At 47.2% G+C, this 23,146-nt stretch overlaps 1 protein-coding gene across 1 annotated transcript in view; it reads left to right on the forward strand.

Moving 5' to 3' along the window:
- The window catches only part of LOC146785715 (V-type proton ATPase subunit B, brain isoform), a 116,293-nt gene that overhangs the window by 76,122 nt on the left and 17,025 nt on the right, over positions 1–23,146 (forward strand). The window contains exons 11-13 of the mRNA XM_085634943.1: positions 57–139; positions 957–1,061; positions 13,312–13,441. Of these exons, the coding sequence (XP_085491069.1) occupies positions 57–139; positions 957–1,061; positions 13,312–13,441 (318 nt within the window). The remainder of the gene's footprint in view (positions 1–56; positions 140–956; positions 1,062–13,311; positions 13,442–23,146) is intronic.

A 23,146-nucleotide genomic window follows, 5' to 3' on the forward strand; every position in this document is an offset into this window, starting at 1 on the left:
AAGAACCATTGCAATATTCTATTCTTTAATGAGCATATGTCTTTCTGTTATCCCAGATATCACCCATCCCATCCCTGACTTGACTGGGTACATCACTGAAGGGCAGATCTATGTGGATCGACAGCTGCACAACAGACAGGTGAGAGCACGATCAATGTGAGAAAAAATTTCTTAGGGCTTCCTTTGCATGCACAAAAAGGTGTTTGTTTATTTATTTGCCTTTAAAGAAAGGGTTTTATTTCTACCAGTAAGAAATTCTAGTTATGTGGTATAATCAAAGCAAGTACAGACTTCTATTTTAACCTCAGTCCTTTCCCATGTTTTGTGTTTAATGTCCAGACTAGTAGGCCACATTCAGAATCCTGACATTCTTTTAAACCGATCAGCATTCGGTTTTGTAGCCTATAGAAAACACTATAGATATGTTTGTCCCCACCTTGTGAATCTATGTTCTTCTTTTGATGAATTACGTTCAGTGTTCTCCGACAAGAGAATTTAAAGTCACTCTGCTAGTCCGCAGTCAGTCTACATGTGAACAGTTATACTAGAATGACTGTACATTGTTTTCCATTGGTTAATAATCTGTCAAAAAGATTTGGGTGGCAGCACATTTCCAGAGTTTGAACAAGGAACAACCAACAGACTTGGAGACTGCTGCTATTCCAAACCTAAAAAATTTAGTTACTGCACTTTTTAATAGCCTCAAAATAGTATCCTGTCTTGATGAGTAGACCTTTCTGAATAATAGTTCTTTAGGATTTATTTGTTCTCTCACTGAAATTGGTGGTGTCTGTTATTTCGCAATGTGAGATATTCATCCTGTAAGTGTAGGTTGCACTCTTTAGCTTCAGTATTCGTTGTTTGATTGTACTGTCTACAATGGGTGCCTCATTTACACTGACACCTTCTGCTGCATTCCACCTTATCATGTTCCTCCTATTTATTTTCCATTTTAGATCTATCCACCCATTAACGTGCTCCCGTCTTTGTCCCGGTTGATGAAGTCTGCCATTGGTGAGGGCATGACGAGGAAAGATCATGCCGATGTGTCAAACCAGCTGGTACGTTATATCATTCTCTTTTTTTTCTTTTGTTTTTAAAGTTTTTATGCAGGCTTCATGGCATGATTCTGTTCTAAATCAACATGTTTATTTATTTTAGTGTCTATACTAATATGCCTGAGGTTTTTGAAGAAGCAAAACTTTTAACTAACTGGGGTCAACTTAAGAGGATGGTGTGAGACAATTATTGGTCACACCCATGAGATTTCCCTAGCCCCCAAAGGAAGCTGCCTTTATTGAGAAAAAATGTATGGATTTATATTTCTTCCCTCACCTCTGAGGGGTGGCTAGAATGCGACAGACCTATCAGACCTAGTTTTATAGATTCTAGCTTGGACGGCCCTACCTGAAACCCCAGAGTCTGTGTAGACACAAACCTTGATATTTTATATTTTCATGTGCAGTTCTTACAATAATGAGTAGCTCAGCAACTACAAATAATATGGTGTTATATTCCAATTAGGTTTGTTGCATAGCCATGTAATCCCCATGGACCAGAATTTCTTCAGTTCAGTTGTGTGCTGTCCCAACCAGCAGCATGTCTCCCACCAACTGATTTCTCTCTCTGCCTCTACCAAATTGGAGTGTGTTTATTTACTTTTTTCTCTTATTTATATGGAGTAGGCAGGGAATAACTTGTTTGGAGCCCTGTGTTTGCAGCACCAAGCAGAAAGCAAAGCTTTCATTGGAAGCACAGCAAAAATATTATGTTTGTGGCATTTGTAGCTGTAGATGCACATGCTGTACATATTCCTGCCATCTAGTGTTAGGCTCGGGCGTGTGCAATATGTTTGTGTTCAAAGAAGTCTTTTCGAATAACGAGGCATGATAACTCCACCTATTGTAGGCAATGCACATGGGCATCAACTCTTAGATTGTTTTTCTCTACCTTCTGGTTCAGCCTAGTCAACAGTGTGAGAAAGTGCCCTCTATATGCATGGTTGCCCCCACTTTTTGCTGAACCGCTGATGTGCTTTTAAGTGTGCCTTGGGCTCCTGCTAATCAGTTACCCAGGGCCTATGTTCTTTCCTTAAAACTGCATTGAAGCCTAAACCCAATTGGCGCACTCTGGCCACAGGACAGTCCCTGGTAAATGGTACTACAGGTACCCAGGGCTCTGTGTCTAGGAAAGGCCTCTAAGGGCCGCAGCGCGTATTGTGCTACCCTTAGCGGCCCTGCACCTTTACACTCACACACTGCCTTTGCAGGCTGTGTGTTTTGGTGCAGAACAAAGTGAAGATTCCACATGGCACACATCCGAAAAAGACTCCAATCTCCCAAAGACAGCTGCCCTGTCCAGAAGACATCTACTCCAAGGACCCTGGATCCAGGTCTCCTGCCCACTCTGAACCCGACACACATGGCCCGAGTGGATGTCCTCTCCTGAACTCCACGATGGCGCCTGTAGTGTGAATTCAGAGGCTCCCCCTGACCGCTAACACCTCTGGTAAGAAGACACCAACATTGAAAGGCACCACTGCACCCAAAGCACCTGGACCTTTGTGAGCTGAACTGATAGTGCCCCTACACCTCTACCTACCTCTGCTGGCTTTGGTTTCCCTTCTGCAACTTCTGGTGCCACGCCTGTTTTCCGACAACAGAATCCTCATTGAAGAGCATTGGGCACCCGGCACTAAATTTTGCACCCGGCTGCCCCTGTGCTGCTTGTAGTATTTGTTTGGTGCAGCTTTGTTGCCCCCCCCCCCCCCCTGCTTAACCTGACCCCCAAAGCTTGGCCCCTGCAGCCGATCTACTTACCTGCAAGCAGTGTGGCTTTGAGCACTCCCAGTCTTCATTGAAACGCATGGGGTTGAACTCCAATTTGGACCACCACACCCAGACGCCCCTGTGCCACTGGAGGTGCAGTTTTGATACTCACCTGACACTTGCCCGTTTCTGACCTTTGGTCTCGTAGACTGGAACTGTTAGCGTGATACTTACCTGTTTAACCGCAATATTGCTTTCCCCGTAGGATAACGTTGAACTGTTCAGTAAATGTTCTAAGTGTCGACTTTTGAAAGTGAATAAAAAACATACTTCCCTTATTACAAAGACCTTGGTCTTAAAATACAAAGTATATTTTTCTTGGTGTGAATCTCCTTTTTAAGTTGTGTCCATTATTGGTCAGTGTTATGCAATAAATGTCTTACTCTTCTCTGTGTTAGGCCTAGCTGCTCACCTACACTACCAGTAATAGAGCACTTTGGGTTTTACATTTAGCCCTGTACACATTTAGGGAATCCCTGGACTCCGTGCGTGGTATAAGCAGCTAGTGGGCATACCATATACAGAGCCAGCTTCCAACACTTTTCGTAAGACACAATGACTTTTAGTGTCTAACTCCAAGCCACATAAGTGGCATGCCATTTTCAAAGGAGGGATTTCTCATTGGCTTGTCTAGTGTATGCAAACTTGTTATGCTAAAGCTAAAAGGTCTCCATTTGTCCTTTCCAGACCCCACTCTACTTTCTAGAAAGGAGCTTCTATGGCTTTTTTTTGGAATATACCACTAGCTGACATTTGTAAAGCAAGCTACTTGGTCCACTCCTCACACTTTTACTAAACATTGCTGTGTGGATGTCCTGGCTAGACAACAAGCTAGAGTTGGCAAGGCGTCCAAGGAGACCCGATGGTTAGGACCCAATAGGTTCCTAGCATTTGTGGCTGTAGATGCATGTGCTCTGCAAATTCCAGTCATCTAGTGATGGGACCGAATGTTTGCAACTTGTTTTTCTTTGAAGGAATTAAAGTCCCAAGACCTGCTACGAAACCTTGCTTGGTCTAAAATGCATCCACACAACAGCTCCATCTCAGATTATTTTCTTCCGCTATCAAGCTCGGACATTCGGAAGCCTGCTCCAAAGTCGAAGTATTATACACACTGGATTACTTTCTGTTCTGTTCCTTTCCAGGTTCCGCATCTCCCTTCTCTACCCAAGCGTCAAAGACCATTGCTCTCCATTCCAAAACATTCCTTTTTCAGAATCAACTTCTAAAGTTTGATACACTCTGGGTCATGGCCTTGACTCGCTGTCTCCCCATCGACGTTTTCCTTGAGCATGCACGTACGGCTGAGTTATGAAACCCACTCCATTCCATTTCTGCCCTTGGTGCAATGCGAAATACACTTTGGCTGATTGCCACAAGGTCTGCAATCTCTGCCTCTTCCAGGAGCACAGACATTTGTCCTGTGATGCTTGCCTCTCCTTCCACTGGGAAACTGAGACACAGGAGGGAGAGGAGGTTAGCCCACTTCAAGATGCAGCTCCGAGTTATTGGCAAAGCCCAACATTATGGTGCCAAAGAGATTGTCTTTTCCAAAGAGAAGGATGCCAGCCCTTCTCACATCCCCATAAGCCAGGAGCAGGAGGTACTCTAGGCCTGCTTCTCTGAGACCTAAGACATTGAGGAAGGGATTTGATTCATGAGCCAGCACCACAGCAGGCACCAGTTTCAAGACTGAAGCCCAAGGTTAGACCATGTTTGGGGGCTGCGCCTCAAGGTCTGTCTTCAGCCCCCATGCGACCAGCTCCTGAGGCAGAGCAGTGCTCCCAAGGGAGTCTGGCATCAAACCTAGAGTTGAGCCGGGAGAAACCTAAATTTTCAAGGTGCACACTTCCAATGGTTGGCTCAAAGACCAGCAGAGCCAAGGGCTCGGACCCACATCCTGCTCCATCACCAGCTCACCACCCCAGGCACTGAAAAGCCACACCCGTTGGCGAAACTGCAAAATCACTAGGTGCTGAAGCCTCAACCTTGATCAGCCCGAAAAGCCTCCGATACCTTGGCCCTGCGCTGTTGGCACGACCTCTCAAAGTCAATGTCAAAAAGGCAACATCTCAAGACCCCTGAAGTTGACATCAAAACCCCCTCGAACACCAGTTAGATACTTCGAAAGGGTCGGTCTCTGAAAGACTCACTGACATCCTTGATTAAAAGCGCACAAAAAAAGTAATTCATTCATTCCTAAGGAAGGTGGCTTCACCTTTGAAGTAGAAGGCCATTCTCCTCTATTAGCGCCATCAAGCCTTAAGAGTTAGACATATGGCTACTGACTCTACATCCCTTCCATCACTGCCTTCCAAGCCTTCTCCAGATCCACCTCCTTTGTCTCCACACTCCCTAATACCAGGCACACAGGATAGACTAAAAGAGGAACATGAAAGGTTCACTACCCCAAAATAGCAGTAAAGGTGCAGTTACCTCCAAGTGCATTTTTCAGTGGCCTTTGGAGTAGGATTACTCAACACTGTTCTCTACTCGTATTCTATTTTCCCTGATTATTTTTAAAGCAGGGTCTCTTACTCAGTTGTTTTATGCCTCCCCCCCCCCCCCCCCTCCCCGATTTGTTCTCTTGACATTTATATGTGTAGTTAAATGTACTTTTCTTCATCATTTCTCAGCCAGTGGGTGTCCTGTTTTCTTTCTGGAAGACGACTGTTGGGTTAAAAGCCAGGAATTATTTCTATTTTGCAGCTGGCTTTCTTGATATTTTATGATTTCCCCCAAGTCTGTCTCTTTATAACAATGACTGTGTCCAAGTCCCAAAAACTCTTTAGTATGACCAGTTTTCCATGTTAAATATGAAGACCCATGCAATGTAATGGTCGTGATGGAACAGAGGGACTTGACGACAAAATGCCAAGTGGCAGTTCTCTTCCAGGGGATCCTCATCAATAGTCATAAGCACTAGAATATTCCCGCCCATGCGCGGGACCCCGGAAACACAAACATATATGTGACAAACATATATCTATCTATCTCTAGCTCTATGTTAAAAAAAGCAAATGCAGCCTTTCATAACCAGAGCTGAATATTGCTGTAAGGACTCCTGTGTATATTATAAACAATACATTAAAAACCAGGGAAAAAACAACCGCAAAGCATGTTTGAAAACTGTTTTAATGCTTGGCACTTAGCACAATCTCTCAGATAGGACTGAAAGCATTGACCGCTCACAGGCTGCATTGCAAAAAACATAGCCTAGAAAGTCTGAAAAGCTAACTCATAGCAACATAGAAATAAACTGGCACCGTGCCTTTAAGGCAGCCATGACCCCTAGCTTCCCATCATGCCTCAGGGGTGACAGTTAGGTCAGTTGTTCTTTCCGGCTCCTTCAGTCAGGAGCCTGGTTATACAGCTCCACTTTTTTCTGGTTTTATTCAGAAGTAACCTATAATTTTCAGGAAAAATGTATCTTACTTCGACGTTTTACATCTAGTCAAGTAAGGTGCTTACTTTTTCTGACTATTTTTAGCATTTTTTACCTCTCAAAATGCCATCCCTTTTTGATCCCTGCCCTTCTTGTGGAAAAAAGAAGGCCAGGTCAGACTCTCGTTCAGTCTGTATTCTCTGCCTGCCTAAGGATCATGTTCCTAAGACTTGTCCTCATTGCCAGTCTCTCTCTAAAAGAACTTTGAAAGACAGAGAGCGTATTCCTCTTTATGGGCTGGCAGAAAAAGGCTTCCAGAGGCAGGTCTCCAGTGAGAAAGGGCTCTAAGAGGCCCAGATCCTCTTCTAGAAGTAGGAATCCATCAGCGTCGGGCTCGGCGCTGAGAAAACGACCACCGGTGGGACATAAGTCCAAGAAAAGACCTTCGCCGTCGAGAGAACACAGGCATTCAGGTACGTGCCTACATTCAACGGCGACGTTGAGGATTCGTGAGCCTCCGCCGTCGTCAACTCGGCGGCGATCGGCATCAAGGAGTCCACCGCCGACGTCAACTCGGCGACCTTCGGCGTCGAAGAGCAAAATTCCTCCGCCATCGTCAACCCGGCAACAATAGGCGTTGAGGATCGGCAACCCTACGCCGGCGTCGGCTCGACGTTTGACGTCGAAGGCTGGCAATCCTCCGTCGTCATCACTCCAACGACGATCGACGTCGAGGGGAGAGAGACCTCCGCTGTCGTCAACCAGGTGGCGATCGGCGTCGAGAACGAAAAGCCCTCCGCCGTCGTCATCCCGGCGACGATCGGCGTCGAGGACCAGAAGCCCTCCGCCGACGTCAACCCAACGACGATCGGCGTCAAGAACCAGAAGCCGTCCGCCGTCGTCATCCCAACGACGATCGGCATCGAGAACCAGAATCCCTCCGCCGTTGTCATCCCACCGACGATCGGCGTCGAGGCGAAGAAGTCCTTCGGCGTCGTCGATCCTACATCGCTCGACGTCGAGACACCGAAGTACCCTACCGTCGTCGATGAGACATTCGACGTCGAAACACGCAGAGTCGAAGACAAAATCAATCCCAGAACCTGGTCGACGTTCAACGGCTGGAAGAAGATCTAGATAGACGTCGAGAAGGGCTCCATCGGAGCAAGCTATACGCTCAATGTTGAGACCCACATCGGTGAGATCTGGAGAGCGTTCAGTGGTTTTAGTGACGGAGTCAACGTCTCAGCACTAATCTTCTTATTGCTCGAGACGTCCTTCGACGCTTTCTCCATCTGCGTCCCCAGAACATCACTCGAGAAGGTCACGGAGATCTTTATCACATCACAGGAGGGCCTCTCCTTCTGTTCACCTATCCCCAAGATGGCTTTTATCAGTCCATCACTGGAGCAAGAATCCGACGGGAGCACCAAGAAGGGAGGAAGAATATACTAGCCCTATCCACAGATCTCCCCTACAAAAATTGGTACAAGAGGTGGATAGTTCGCCTTCGCCTGCACGTCAGCGCCGTACAGGAAGATCTCAAGAGCGTAGGCCTTCTGCTTCCCATCACCGAAGAAGGAGGTCTCCTTCATGGTCATCTTCCTCCACCCACTCCTCTAAAGGAGACTATTCACCTACTCTATCGGACAGCCCACAGTTGAGAGTGTCTCCGATAGATGACATTAACACCTATCATGATGTGCTACAAAGAGGGGCCCAGAAGCTGAACATTGAGATGTCCACTCCTCAGGTCGCAACGACAATGATCTTTGAGACGCTGCACCAATGATCTGCTTCTCGTACGTTGCTACCTCTGGTTCCTGGGCTTCTGTAACCAGTGATGGACATTTTTCTAACACGCTCTGCTATTAAGGCTACACCTGCCAGAATACAGAAAAAATACAAACCTGCTGATACGGACCCGGTGTTTTTGAAAACAGATCCTCCTTCAGATTCAGTTATCGTCGCAGCGGCACGTAAAACGCACGCAGTTTCTGCACATGCGTTGGTTCCCCTGGATAAAGAGAGCAAGTCCCAGGATTCTTTGGGACAAAAGGTTTGTGGGTCTGCAGCTTCATCGCTAAAAGTCTCCAGCGCAGCAGCCTTATTGGGTCGTTACGACAGAGCCTTATGGGACTCTTTGGATCGTTTCAAAGAGAAACTACCAAAGGAGGATCAAAAAGACTTTTAGGAGGTCATTACAGAAGGATCCCTGGTAGCTAACCAAATGATTAGCACTGCAGCGGATGGTGCCACACTATCGGTGCATTCGTATGCGCATGGCATTTGCGCAAGGAGGTCTGCCTGGTTAAGGCTTACAGGTCTCAAACCGGATGCTCAACAGAGGATCCTTAACCTGCCTTTTTCTGGTTCTTCATTGTTTGGCTCCCATACAGATGAAGAGATGGCTAGAAGGAAAGCCGAATTAGACACTCTGAAGGCGGTGGGGTTAGATAAGAAAAAATAATTTGGACGCAGATACAGACCCAACCAACGCAAGGGATATCAACAGAGTTCAAACCCCTCAGTGGTCCCAAAGCAAAAACCAAGGAAGATCACAGTTCCAAAGCCGAAAGTCGAACAGAGGTAGAGGAGGTAATCCGCAGCAGTCCTCTTCCACAACTAGATCAGCGGGGAAGCAATGAGCAAGACCTACCTCTGCCGCCGTTGCCCACTCCAGTGGGAGGTAGTGTTTCACATCATCTGAAAGAGTGGTGCAACATAACAAAAAATCGTTGGGTGCTCAGTATACTGCGCAATGGATACGCACTACGTTTCTGTGTGTCTCCAAAGGACATTCCTCCAAAAAGATCTTGTCCTCACTAGCTAAAGCTGCTGCGACAAGAAGTGATAACCCTTCTGCAAAAAAAGGCCATAGAGAAGGTTCCTCCCTCTCAACGGGGGAAGGGAGTGTACTCCAGGTATTTTCTTGTACCAAAAAGAGATCAAGAGCACAAATTCAGACCTATCCTGGACCTTCGAGCGCTGAACAAAATCATCTTGAAGTAGAAATTTTGCATGCTGGCGCTTCATCAAATATGTCCACATCTGCAGACAGGCGATTGGATGTGTTCAGTGGATCTCCAGGATGCGTATTTCCACATTCCTATAATTCCCCGTCATCGCAAATATCTGCGATTCGTGGTGGGCAACAATCACTACCAGTTCAAGGTGTTGCCCTTCGGTCTAAAATCTGCCCCACGAGTCTTTACCAAGTGCATGGCGGTGGTAGCGGCGGCTCTACACAGAAGAGGTCTGTTCGTATATCCGTACTTGGACGATTGGCTCCTGAAAGGTCCGTCCCCTCAGCAAGTACAGAGCAGCTTCCGAATGTGTCTATCTCTACTCCGCAGGCTAGGTCTGCACGTGAATATGGAGAAATCGGTTCACCGGCCTACTCAGGTGATCCATTATCTAGGCTCCACTCTGGATACAAGCCTAGGAAGAGTGTTTCCTTCGGAACAGAGACTTTCATCAGTTCGACAGAAGCGCAAAGCTCTTCTCCAGACAAATCGTCCAACGGTCCGGCAAGTGGCGTCTCTGCTGAGTTCGATGGCTTCTTGCATATTTCTCATTCCCATCGCCAGGCTGAGAATGAGGCCCTTGCAACAGGACCTAGAGGACAAGTGGAACCAAACATCGGGTCACTGGGAGGACCGAATTGTGCTTTCGCCAAACAGCAAAGTCATCCATTGGATGGTGGACTCGACCAAAGAATCTCGTAGTGGGAGTCCCCTTCCATCAACCAGTGCCAACACAGTCCTTGGTAACAGATGCATCTCTACAAGGATGGGGAGCGCACATGGGTTGCCTGCAGATGCAGGGACGATGGTCCATCAAGGAACAATCCTACCATATAAACATGTTGGAACTGCGGGCAGTCCACCTAGCTCTGAAAGCTTTTCAGCCCTCAATCACATCCAAAACGATCCTGGTCCAGACAGACAACACGACCACCATGTATTACCTCAACAAACAGGGTGGTACGCGATCTCGCCCGCTCTCCCTGGAAGCTCAAGCGATATGGCACTGGCTTCTAGCTCGAGGCCTTTCCATCACAGCGGTGCATCTGCCAGGGGAGCGAAAGGTGCGAGCGGACGCACTCAGTTGGTACTTCGAAGATAAGCCAGACTGGGTGCTAAACGACGAGGTAGTGGCAGAAATTTTCCATCAGTGGGGGCAACCTTTCATAGATTTGTTTGCAGACGATCAAAACAAAAAATGCCACGCCTTCGCCTCCAGGTTCCACCGTCCAGGGACGAGGGGGAATGCTCTTTTGATGGATTGCTCTGGAATATTTGCATACGCCTTTCCTCCCCTGCCTCTGATCCCGAAGGTGGTATCCAAACTCATCCGGTCCAACATGTCAATGATCCTGATAGCCCCGGACTGGCCTTGTCAGTGGTGGTACCCGGACCTATTACAGCTGTCGGTGCACCCCCACAGGAGGCTTCCTTACAGATTGGACCTACTGACCAAGATGGACGGGAAGATTCTACATCCCAACCTTAGCTCACTAAACTTGGCAGCATGGCACCTGAGGTCCTGCAATATGGGCATTTGAATTTACCGCAGGACTGTATGCAGATACTAAAGGAGGCTAAGAGACCTTCCACAAGGATGTCGTACTCATTTAAATGGAAACGATTTTACTTATGGTGCACTCGTAATCATTTTAATCCTACCACAGGGCAGGAGGAGGTTATTCTTCCTTACCTCCTGTACTTGGCTAAATTAGGTTTAAAGTATTCATCGATCAGAGTACACTTAGCGGCCATTACGGCCTACAGAAAGTCTCCAAACCAACCTTCCTTTTTTCAACTACAGGTGGTCAAGGATTTCCTACAGGGGTTGAAGAAAGTGTATCCCCCTGTTCGGCCTCCTTCTCCTCCTTTGGGAGTTGAATCTAGTCCTCTCTAGATTGATGGGTCCTCCTTTTGAGCCCATCCATAAAGCCACCTTGCAGCATTTGACATGGAAGACCGCTTTCTTAGTCGCGATAACATCAGCGCGCAGTGTAAGTGAAATCCAAGCGCGGTCTTCCAAAGAGCCATATACTATTTTTCATCACAACAGAGTAGTATTAAGGACTCACCCTGCTTTTCTACCGAAAGTGGTATCTGATTTTCATGTTAATCAGTCAATTTCCTTACCGTCCTTTTTTCCCAATCCCGCTACTCCTGCGGAAAGGTCACTCCACTCCTTAGCCCTTAAGAGAGTGCTCAAGTTCTATCTGGAGGGGACGAAGGACATAAGAAAATCAGAGCAATTGTTTTTAAATTATGGTTCCATGAGGACAGGCTTTCTAGCTTCCAAAAGGTCCATTTCGGGATGAATAGTGTCCTGCATAAAATTGGCCTACCAGCTGGCGAATAAACCCCTATTGTTGTCGCCTAAAGCACACTCCACTAGGGGGAAAGCAGCTACAATAGCTTTCTTGCACGACGTTCCGATGGCAGAGATTTGCAAGGCAGCAATCTGGAGATCTGTGCACACTTTCACAAGGCATTATTGTCTTGAATCTGATTCCAGGGCAGATACTCCAGTAGGCCAAGCCTCCTTGAAGAATCTGTTCAGATAATAAGATATCTGGGTTTTCAAGTTTAGTTATCTGAGCTTGATTATTAATTGTTTTTTCCTTTGCCCGCAGTTGGAAGAGGTGAGGCTAGCTATTCTATTTTAGTGCTTATGACTATTGATGAGGATCCCCTGGAAGAGAAGGATTAGTTACTTACCTGTAATCCTAGTTCTCGCTCCCAGGGGTATCTTCATCAAAGTCATAAGCAACCCTCCCGCCTCCCCAGGCAAAGGAACCTTATTTTTAAGGAATTGTCAACTCTTTGTGTCATTGCTTTTGAGTCGCCGCAAAGAACAACTGACCGAACTGTCACCCCTGAGGCATGATGGGAAGCTAGGGGTCATGGCTGCCTTAAAGGCACGGTGCCAGTTTATTTCTATGTTGCTAGGAGTTAGCTTTCAGCCTTTCTAGGCTATGTTTTCTGCAATGCAGCCTGTGAGCTGTCAATGCTTTCAGTCCTATCTGAGAGATTGTGCTAAGCATTAACCCCTTCGACGCTTATGACGGAACGGTTCCGTCATGCACGTCGGTTGGGCTGTGCTTATGACGGAACCGTTCCGTCATGGCCCCGCCCGCGCTCAGAACCTTCAGCACCGCGCGGAAATCCGCGCAGCGCTGAAGGGGTTAAAACAGTTTTCAAACATGCTTTGCTGTTGTTGTTTCCTGTTATGAAAGGCTGCATTTGCTTTTTTTATTTTATATACTCTGTCTGTCTGTGTCTCTCTCTCTCTCTCTCTCTCTCTCTCTCTCTCTCTCTCTCTCTCTCTCTCTCTCTCTCTCTCTCTCTCTCTCTCTCTCTCTCTCTCTCTCTCTCTCTCTCACTCACACTCACACTCACACTCACACTCACACTCTCTCACACTCTCTCTCTCACACTCACACTCACACTCACTCTCTCTCTCTCTCTCTCTCACACACTCACACTCACTCTCTCTCTCACACTCACTCTCTCTCTCTCACACTCTCTCTTGTGTTTCCGGGGTCCCGCGCATGGGCGGGAATATTCTAGTGCTTATGACTTTAATGAGGATACCCCTGGAAGAGAACTAGGATTGCAGGTAAGTAACGAATCCTTATATAGGGCAGTGTTTATTTTGAACGTCCACTTTGCAAAACACGTGTGCTGTGAGTTCCCATTAAGGGTTCAGGTTATGCATTGGGCCAGTTGTTTCTCACTGCACTAACCCAGGCTGGCCTAGGAAATACTTTCCTAGTTACCTCTTATCCACCCTACATTGGATCTGCTCTGCTGATGTGATGCCTCCCTTCAACATTAAAGGTCTGCTTGCTGCAGCCACAACTACCAGAACCAGATATATCTGCCAGAGGCGTTAGTTGTTAGGTAAGGCAGATCAGCCTTGCAGATGCAGAAAGAGAGGGGGTTATTTTGAGGTAAAGGGTGATGCTATTTTAAGATGGGAACTAATTTAGAAACTCTTATCGGTAATAGGGAGAGTTAAAGATATGTATGCGGTTGTAAAGCATAGCATTTGAACATTCTCCCCTTTTCTCACCAGTATGCATGCTACGCTATCGGCAAGGATGTTCAGGCCATGAAAGCAGTCGTGGGGGAAGAAGCACTGACGTCAGATGATCTTCTTTACCTTGAATTTCTGCAAAAGTTTGAAAAGAACTTTATTGCTCAAGGTAAGTTATAACTCCACCGAATATTTAATGTGGCATTGTTGAGTACCAATAACCTGTTACCAAGAATTGCTTCTGAGTTCAGGCAAAAGATTACATTACTACACCAGAAACTGGTGAAACAAAATCACCTGCAACATCACTAGAAGTTCAACTTCTTAAAGCAAGGAGTCACCCTAGCAATTGAGCTCATGCCCTAAGCAGGAAGTAGATTGTCACTAATGGAAACTGGCTGCAAGGAAACTTAAGTAAGTGTTTCAAAGATGGAGCACTGCTCCTCTACACCTCTGCTCAATGTTGGAGAGCAGCAAATGCCTGTTTTTACCACCAGGTGATGGTACGCCGAGACAAAAGGAAGCGCTGTTGAGTTCGAGGCATGTGGGCTGCTGAATTCATATCTGTGCATAGATCGCCGCCTAGTGTTAGGTCCGGATGTTTGCACATTGTTGTCCTGGAAGAGTCTTCGAAGTATCCTGAGATAGGTGACTCCTCCCCTGGACCACAGTGCGCATGGGCATCCTCTCCATCCTTAGATTGTTTTTTTCCGCCATTGGGTTCGGATGTGCTTATCTTAGCTCAAGTTAGGAAAATTTAGTTTAAGGCCAAAAGGCCTTTAGTTTTCGTCGGTACTGTTCCCGCTCGGTATCGACAGCTTCTTGCTTAGTTTAGCAAACTTCTTTAAGTTTTCGGATCCGTTTAATCCGACCATCGACGATGGAATCGAGGACCCCATTCAAACGGTGTCCTGTATGCCACGCCAAATATCCACATATCGACGTCCACCCGGTGTGCAACAAATGCCTCTCGCCGGATCACGACGAATCCAAATGTATGGCCTGTGTCCGATTCCGATCCAAGAAGACTCTCCGGAATCGACGAGCAGCGAGATTAGAAGCGCAGCAATCGGCACCGGCCCCGGCCAACATCTTCAGCACCGAGAACGAGGATGTTGAAAGCGTGGAAGACATAAACTCCAGCCCCGTTTCCGAACACGATTCCCTATCGGAAGACGCAGATGAAGCGCTTTTTCACAGGGACGAAGCCGACGATGAGGTAGGAGACTACGATGAGGCCTTTGGGGCCGAAGAAGATAGCTCTGGTGAAGAGCAGGGCCTACCCATCGAAACGGAGGCTATCAAAGTGCGTCATTCTACGGCTCCGGTCGAGGGATCGCCTCCGGGCCTTACCCGAGATCAATCACGCAGTTCTTCGGCCCCGCCTTCAGGCCCGGCCTCGAACATCCAGCAAGAGCCATTATTACCGAAAAAAAACTGGTTTCCCTTCAACGAAACCGAAACCAATCGTCGCACCGGTTCCACAGAAACCGAAAGTGAAACTAGCAGTGGTCGGCTCGAAGCCCTCGAAGACCTCCACTCCTTCGACGCCAGCACTAACCGTCGGCTCCGAACGCGCTAAAAGGGATTTCGGCGCCGAACTCGCAGCTGCGGACATCGGTACCGACCCGAAAAGGAAGGCCATCGGTACCACAAAAGCGCCTCGGCCCCCGGCACCGAAGCAATCGACCCCGACCACCAAAGTTAAGATGGCCGCTCAATCGGAGTCCACTTCGAAGGCAGCGACACGGGTCAAGTCATCGACCCCGTCAAACGCTACTACCACTCCTCGACTCGATGACCCAGTGGCTCCGAAGCAGTCCACGCCTACCTCTACAGAACCACTCGGCACCAAAGAACCTTCGGCGTTCTCGGTGCGACAAGTTGCGGCGTCATTGCAACGCATTAAAGAACGGGCAGCCCTCCAGTCCACGTCGGGCCCCGACCCAAAAAAGGCTCCAAAGGCACCTTCGGCACCAACCAACATCACTTTTGGTTTGCCGCTGTCTACGGCGCCGAAGATGTTCGAGATCCGAACACGTGTCCGCCAGACAAGGTCCCCATCTACTGGACACTCTCCTACTGAGCCTTCACCGTCCCAATTCATCGACGCCGACACCGGCAGACTCATGCTCCGAAAACGTAAGGTCACGCCAGAGCAGGCCTTGGACTCTTACAGAATCCCTCCGAAGCAGAAACTGCCAGCAGATGAACCGGTTCTATACGAACGCCTGCATACCTCCTATCCGGATCCCCAGTCCTTTTCTCCGACGCCCTCCGACACGGACGCAATGGAGGATTACATGGGTGATGATATCACCTACCCTAGGGATATAGATCCTGAGGAGGAGCAGGACCCAGATCATGCTTGGGATGACCCTGCAGACCCGGGTGCCGCAACAGATACCCAGGACACGCAGCTTTACGGCGCAAAAACATCTCCCACAGAGGACACTGCTGCCTTCAATGCCCTCATAGAACGTGCTGCAGCCAATCATGGAGTGCAACTCCACTCTGATACAGTTGAGGACGACTTCCTAGTGGACACTTTCGCCTCCTCTGAGAGGACTGTCAAGACTCTGCCCATGTTGAAAGGTGTTCTCAAGCCAGCAAAGGACATTTTCAAGGAAACAACCAGGGCACGGGTGCTCAACCCCAGGATTGAAAAAAAATACAAACCTGCGCCCGGGGACCCTATGTACATTAGAGGTCAGTTACCTCTGGACTCCATGGTGGTTGCTAACGCTCGCAAACGAGCGCACTCGCAAACTGGTGATGCTCCTCCCCCAGACAAGGAGTCCAAAGTGCTGGAGACCTCAGGCAAGAGGATTGCAGCTCAAGCAGCAAACATCTGGCGCATTGCCAATACACAGGCCCTCCTGGCTCGCTACGATCGTTCACACTACGACACGCTAGAGTCACTACTCCAACATCTGCCAGACGAATACAAAGAGGCAGCGGAGCTCCTCATCAGAGAGGGACAACTTCTTACAAACGCATCCATTAAGTGCGCACTAGATGCTGCCGACACAGCTGCGAGGGCGATAAACACCAGCGTCATGTTACGCCGACACGCTTGGTTAAGAATCTCCGGATTCAAACCTGAGATTCAAAACAACATCCTAAATCAGCCTGTCAACCCCGACTACCTATTCGGACCAGAAGTTGACACCACCTTAGAAAAGATAAAAAAGGACACTGACACTGCAAAGTCAATGGGGGCTCTGCAAACGCAGTCATTTCGTAGTGGCTCCTTTCGTCTCCCCGAGAATAGGGGAGCAGCTAGAGGACAGGGGACACAGCAGACCTACAATAAAGGGGGCACACAGAGTACCTACGATAAAAACAACAGAGGTGGATATCGTGGCTCCAGCACCAAGGGCAGAGGACGCGGTTGCGGCAACACCAGGTCCTCACCCAAGAACAAACAGGGACGCCATCTCCCTTCCCCCCGACCACGTAACACCTGTCTGGGGGAGCCTCCAGCGGTTCCTGTCCACGTGGAAATCCATCACCATGGACAGGTGGGTCAGGGATATTATCCAGCACGGTTATTGTCTCGAATTAACCTCCACTCCACCCACAATACCGCCAAAGCACCGTCCTATGTCCGCAGAGCACTTAGCATTATTGCAGCAGGAAGTGCTAAGTATGCTGCAAAAAGGTGCAATAGAGGTCGTACCCGTCAACCAGCAGGGGACAGGGGTGTACTCCCTGTACTTCCTAATCCCAAAAAAAGGACGGGTCGCTCAGACCTATACTAGACCTCAGACCCCTCAACCACTACATTCTGTCGGAGCATTTTCATATGCTCACCCTACAGCAGGTTCTCCCGCTGCTCAGCCAGGGAGACTTCCTAGCCACTCTAGACCTCAAAGATGCGTACTTCCACTTACCCATCCACCCATCACACAGGAAATATCTCAGGTTCACTATTCAGGGACAGCACTATCAATTCAAAGTCCTCCCCTTCGGCGTGACAACAGCACCCAGGGTCTTTACCAAGTGCCTAGCTACAGTGGCTGCACATCTACGGCGACGACACATTCACGTCTACCCTTACCTGGACGACTGGCTTGTTCAGGCAAAGTCAGCCCAGCAATGTGCCAGCCACATGTCCCTCACCATTCACCTTCTTCACAGTCTGGGATTCTCACTAAATTACCCAAAATCACAACTACAACCCGCACACGTACAACAGTACCTGGGCGCGACAATAGACACTCTGGCAGCCACAGCTCAGCCAAATTTAGTGAGGATCAACAGCATGCAACTGCTGATCTCCAAGTTCAAACCACAACACTCCCTTCCTGCAAGAGTGTTCATGCAGTTGATAGGCATGATGGCCTCCTGCATTTTCATAGTCCCGCACGCAAGACTACATATGCGCCCGCTTCAGGAGTGCTTAGCACGTCAATGGAATCAGGCTCACGGGCAATTAAAAGACCTAGTGTTGGTGAGCGGTCGGGCATACAACTCTGCATTGGTGGAATCCACAAAACCTTTGCACGGGCCGACCGTTCCAAGAGCCTGTTCCACAAATAATACTGACGGCGGACGCGTCTCTCCAGGGATGGGGAGCTCATGTACTCAATTACACAGTGCAGGGACTATGGACAACACAACAAAAGAAGATGCACATCAACCTTCTGGAACTGATGGCAATCTTCCTGGCAATGAAGGCATTCAAAGTACACTTGTGCAACAAAGTCGTGTTGATCCGGACGGACAACATGACTGCCATGTACTACATACAGAAGCAGGGAGGAACACACTCTCCACAGTTGTCTCATCTGGCTCAGAGCATGTGGAAGTGGGCCATTCAGAGGAACATGTTCCTCATAGCGGAACACCTCCCGGGCAAGGACAACCAGATGGCGGATCTGCTCAGCAGACACAGCCACCAGATGCACGAGTGGGAGCTACACCCATCAGTACTCCAACCGTACTTCCAACAGTGGGGTCATCCAGAGATAGACCTATTCGCCGCAAACAAACGCAAAATGCCAAAGCTTTGCCGCTAGGTTCCCACATCCACAATCGCAGGGCAATGCGTTATGGATGAACTGGTCCGGCAGATTTGCGTACGCTTTTCCCCCAGCGCCATTAATACCGCTGGTGGCACGCAAACTGCGACAGCACTCACTGACGCTTATCCTAGTTGCTCCAACATGGGCGCGCCAGCCATGGTACACCACCTTTCTGGAACTTTCCGTGGTGCCGCATCAAAGGCTGCGGATAAAACCTGCACTTCTAACGCAGAGCCATGGCGAAATTCAGCACCCAGATCCGCAACAGCTGAACCTGGCAATCTGGCTCCTGAAGTCTTAGTTTGGCTACCTAAACCTGCCACCTGACTGTATGGAGATCATCAAGGAGGCCAGGAGACCCACTACCAGAGCTTGCTATGCAGCTAAATGGAAGAGGTTTGTCATCTACTGCACCCAGAATCACATCAACCCGCTAGACGCATCCATTCAAAACATAATCTGTTACCTCTTACACCTATACCGATGTAATCTGGCATACACCTCAATACGCATCTATTTAACCGCAATAGCAGCCTATCTCCAAAACAGGCAGCACCTCTCTTTATTCAGAGTGCCTGCCATCAAAGCCTTCTTGGAAGGACTTAAACGAGTGATTCCCCCAAGGCACCCACCAGCACCGGTGTGGAACCTCAACTTGGTCCTCACCAGACTGATGGGTCCACCCTTCGAACCTCTCCACTCATGTGAGATTCAATTCCTCACCTGGAAAGTAGCTTTCCTAGTAGCAATCACTTCGTTAAGAAGAGTTAGTGAACTCCAGGCACTAACCATTCAAGAGCCATTCATACAGGTTCACGCAAACAGGGTCGTACTACGTACCAACCCCAAATTCATGCCTAAAGTAATATTGCAGTTCCACATGAATCAAACTATTGAACTGCCTGTTTTCTTTCAGAATCCACAAAATGTTGCTGAAAGAATGCTCCATACACTAGATGTGAAAAGGGCCCTCATGTACTATATAGACAGAACTAAAGACTTTAGGAAGACAAAACAACTTTTCGTTGTCTTTTCTCCACAACACAAAGGCAACGCCATTTCCAAAGCAGGTATAGCCAGATGGATCGTTAAATGTATTCAAATTTGTTATCAAAAGGCTAAACGCACATTAACGATTCCCCCACGAGCCCACTCAACACGTAAGTTAGGGGCGTCCATGGCTTTCCTGGGAAACATTCCTTTACAGGAAATATGTAGAGCAGTCACATGGTCCACTATACATACATTTACCAAACACTGTGTAGATGTCCACTCAAAACAGCAGGCAGCTGTAGGACAGGCTGTTCTCAAAACTCTGTTTCAGACCGCTGCAGCTGGCACTGGTAGCCGCCGCTAATAGGAGGTACTGCTATTTAGTCTATGCACAGATATGAATTCAGCAGCCCACATGCCTCGAACTGAATATGCTACTTACCAGTATGCATCTGTTCTTGGCATGTAGGGCTGCTGACATTCATATCTCCCACCCTCCTCCCCGGCGCCTGTAGCAGCTGCAGCTCTCAGAATTACTGTATAGCATGGTCATCACTTTCTGTATCTACTCCATCACTGCCACAATGGCGAAAAAACAATCTAAGGATGGAGAGGATGCCCATGCGCACTGTGGTCCAGGGGAGAAGTCACCTATCTCAGGATACTTCGAAGACTCTTCCAGGACAACAACGTGCAAACATCCGGACCCAACACTAGGCGGCGATCTATGCACAGATATGAATGTCAGCAGCCCTACATGCCAAGAACAGATGCATACTGGTAAGTAGCATATTCATTCCTTGGTGACAAATACTCGGTTACTTTTTTTTCTCAGAATCCCTTGTATCGAGAGTCCTTTGCTAACTGAATAAAGAAACATGTAAGCTCTTACTAATCGCTTCTGCATGTGCCTGGCAGTTGTGGTACAGAAACCTTTGGGATCTCTCAATTGAAACACTAATCTGATTCAAAACCGATCCATAAAACCATCCCAAGAACTAAGACCAAGGGGGCATCGTGGTGTTTGCTTTACATGTGTATTGTTGTTGTCATGAAAGTAACCACAGAACAACAAGCACTAGCATGATTGTAAAATATTGTTAAAAAATGTAAAAACTGTTAATTCTCTAGGACAAGCAAACAATATCGTACGGCATCTCAACATTCAACATTTTCAATCATAAACTAAGTTTTCTTTTTTTTTTAATATATAACTTCACTTTGGAAAACCAGTACATAATTTAAAAACCTATTGCACATAACCCAGTTTAAATATTTTAAATAAAACGACTAGTTGCAGGTACTTAAAAGAACATAAAAGCTGTCTAAGAAAATGCCAGAATTTAAAGGAACCTGTTATTTACATTTCACAAGACTGGGAAGTGGCCCAGATGTTTCATCTATTTGGTGATTAACACATCTTTGCTTCAACCACAGGCTGATTAAGCTTCCAGAAAATTCAATGCTGCCTTTATGTTCCTTCGTGCAACATTTGGAAGGCAGAAGATTAAATAAAACCAATCTGATGAAGTCTTTGCATACCTTGGTACAATATACCGGATGCTGTGCTTTTACAGAAGAGCTGAGAGGGGGCGGGATCAACATAGAGCGAGCAGGTTGGACAGGGATGCGAGGGAGACATGAAGGACAGAACAAGAAAATGCATACTCTCTTCCATGCTCAAAGAAAAAGTGGTTCCCTAATGTGAGTTATGAATGTGGATACACTCAATCCAATCACAAGGATGGTAAATAGGCCATGCTCCAGGGTTGGGACAAATGCAAGTTGAGGAAGGAAGCAAATGAGATTGACCAGAAAGCCTGCAAGTGATTAGCAGTAGGTTAATCCAAAGCCCACTGTAAGTAATAATATGGTATACAGTATCAGTTCAACAACATACACTTAAAAGCTGTAGACCAGACCTAAAAGCTACACAAACTGTCTTTAAACAACAAGCATTTGCAATGCAATAGGTTTCGCATTTGAGAGTTTGAGCTATTGGCATTGTAAATGACAATTCTTTATATTTGTGTTGTCATTTACAATACCAATAGTTTAAACTCTCACAAATGTGATACCTATTGGAGTGCCCAAATAAGATAAATAAGATAATCTTGGTGATGCTGGCTCGTTTGGCTTGAACATTCAGTCAAAAGCATGACGGGGGACTGTATTGTTGTAAACATTCATAGTCAAGCTTGTTTTCTAGAAATATTAAGCACAAAGGATTTGTTTAGCCCAGAAAATGTAGATGTTGTTACTCTCCCTTTGGGCTTCTTTTGTAGACCATCAATGCCTTTTTTACACCCCCCACCCCCAGAAGCTTGTGACACCTTTTGCAACATCCCATGTACCAATATGTTTGCTGCCCTTAGTGGTCTGGAGAAGGTAGATTGACTCAATAAGAGTGACTTGTCAATTGAACAGGCACCAGCTAGGATAGCTAGGCCTAGGGAGTGTCTATGTAACACCTGTACACCCCCGCAGCCTCAGTGGCCGATCATAGGGTGCTTAAACATCTCATACCAGATGCTTCTGTTGTGGACGTTATAAGCTTTTTACCTGAAACCAACTCGGGGGTTTCTGATACTTATTCGCATACATTTCGTGGATAGGGGTACTTTCACCCTTAAAATATTATGGTGGAACGTGGCGGGCCTCAGGTCGAAAGTTGCTCTCCTGGATTGGCTCCATTTGATTAGGGGATATGATATTGTCTTATTTCAAGAAACATGGGACACACTGCCTACATCTGTGGATGGCTTCCATGTTTTAGTACTACTGCTATCCCTTCATGCAGTGGTCTCTCATCAGGGGGGCTTGCGATTTCCGTTAGCATTGCGTTATGCGAGCACATTAAAACCATAGAGTATAATGATAGCAGCTTCCAAATTATAGTGTTCAAACTACCTCTGACTTTGCGCATTGTGAATTTTTATAAGAATGATTTCAGAGGATTCCCGAACACTACATTCCCTTCTCTATGCAAATGCATTTCCAAAATAGCTGATTTGGTTTGTGCAGGGCAAACACTGCATTTCTGCTTGGCTGGTGATTTTAATCTGCAATTCCTATCACGTATGAGGACATTTATTCCGAATCTCGCCCCATTGGCAGTATCGACCCCCTGTGCCAAGAATTAGTTTAATTCTTGCCCCATTAGATTTGATAAATATATTGCCTATCTCTGGATTGCCTAATTGCGAGATTCCCACTTTTAAGTGTCACAGCAGCTTATCTACAATAGATTGCATATTTGTCACCTGCAACCTAGAAGATTTGTTTTTCCATGGCACCGTTATTTCATTGTGTTATAGTGACCACAACCCCATCAAGACCATTTTCACATTGCACCCCCAAGGTAAGTTCAGGCAGGATACAGGGGCTTGTAATTTGCAACCCAGTACTGATAATTTGAGACTGGTCTGGAGATTGCACAACCCTCTTCAATTTTTAATGGAAATAATCACAGCCTACCTGAAGTTGCTTAATCTGTGTTTTACAGGATATGTATCTGGTCCGGTGGTGGTGGTAGCTTTTACCAACCTCTGTTCGGTGATCAGAAGCGCTCTTTTGAAACCGGTCAAGCCCATGCTTAACACCCCTAAATGGTTTGACTGAATGCTCTGCAACGAACGGGGCACGACTCTGAATGCTCTGCAACAAATAGGGCACTTTGAATAGCTTTGGTTTCTAATCGTAGAGACGTCCCCTTAGTGGCTTTCTTCTGTGCAAAAAATCCAAAACCAATTAATGCTAAACAATACTAAGAGGTTGTCGGTGGGAAACGCTAGCTCAGGCCTCAGAGCCAAGCAACAGCAAGTCATTTTGGGCATCTGTGACCGCTCTGA

The sequence above is a fragment of the Triturus cristatus genome, chromosome 11 (genome assembly GCF_964204655.1).
Source record: "Triturus cristatus chromosome 11, aTriCri1.1, whole genome shotgun sequence".
Lineage (NCBI taxonomy): Eukaryota > Metazoa > Chordata > Amphibia > Caudata > Salamandridae > Triturus > Triturus cristatus.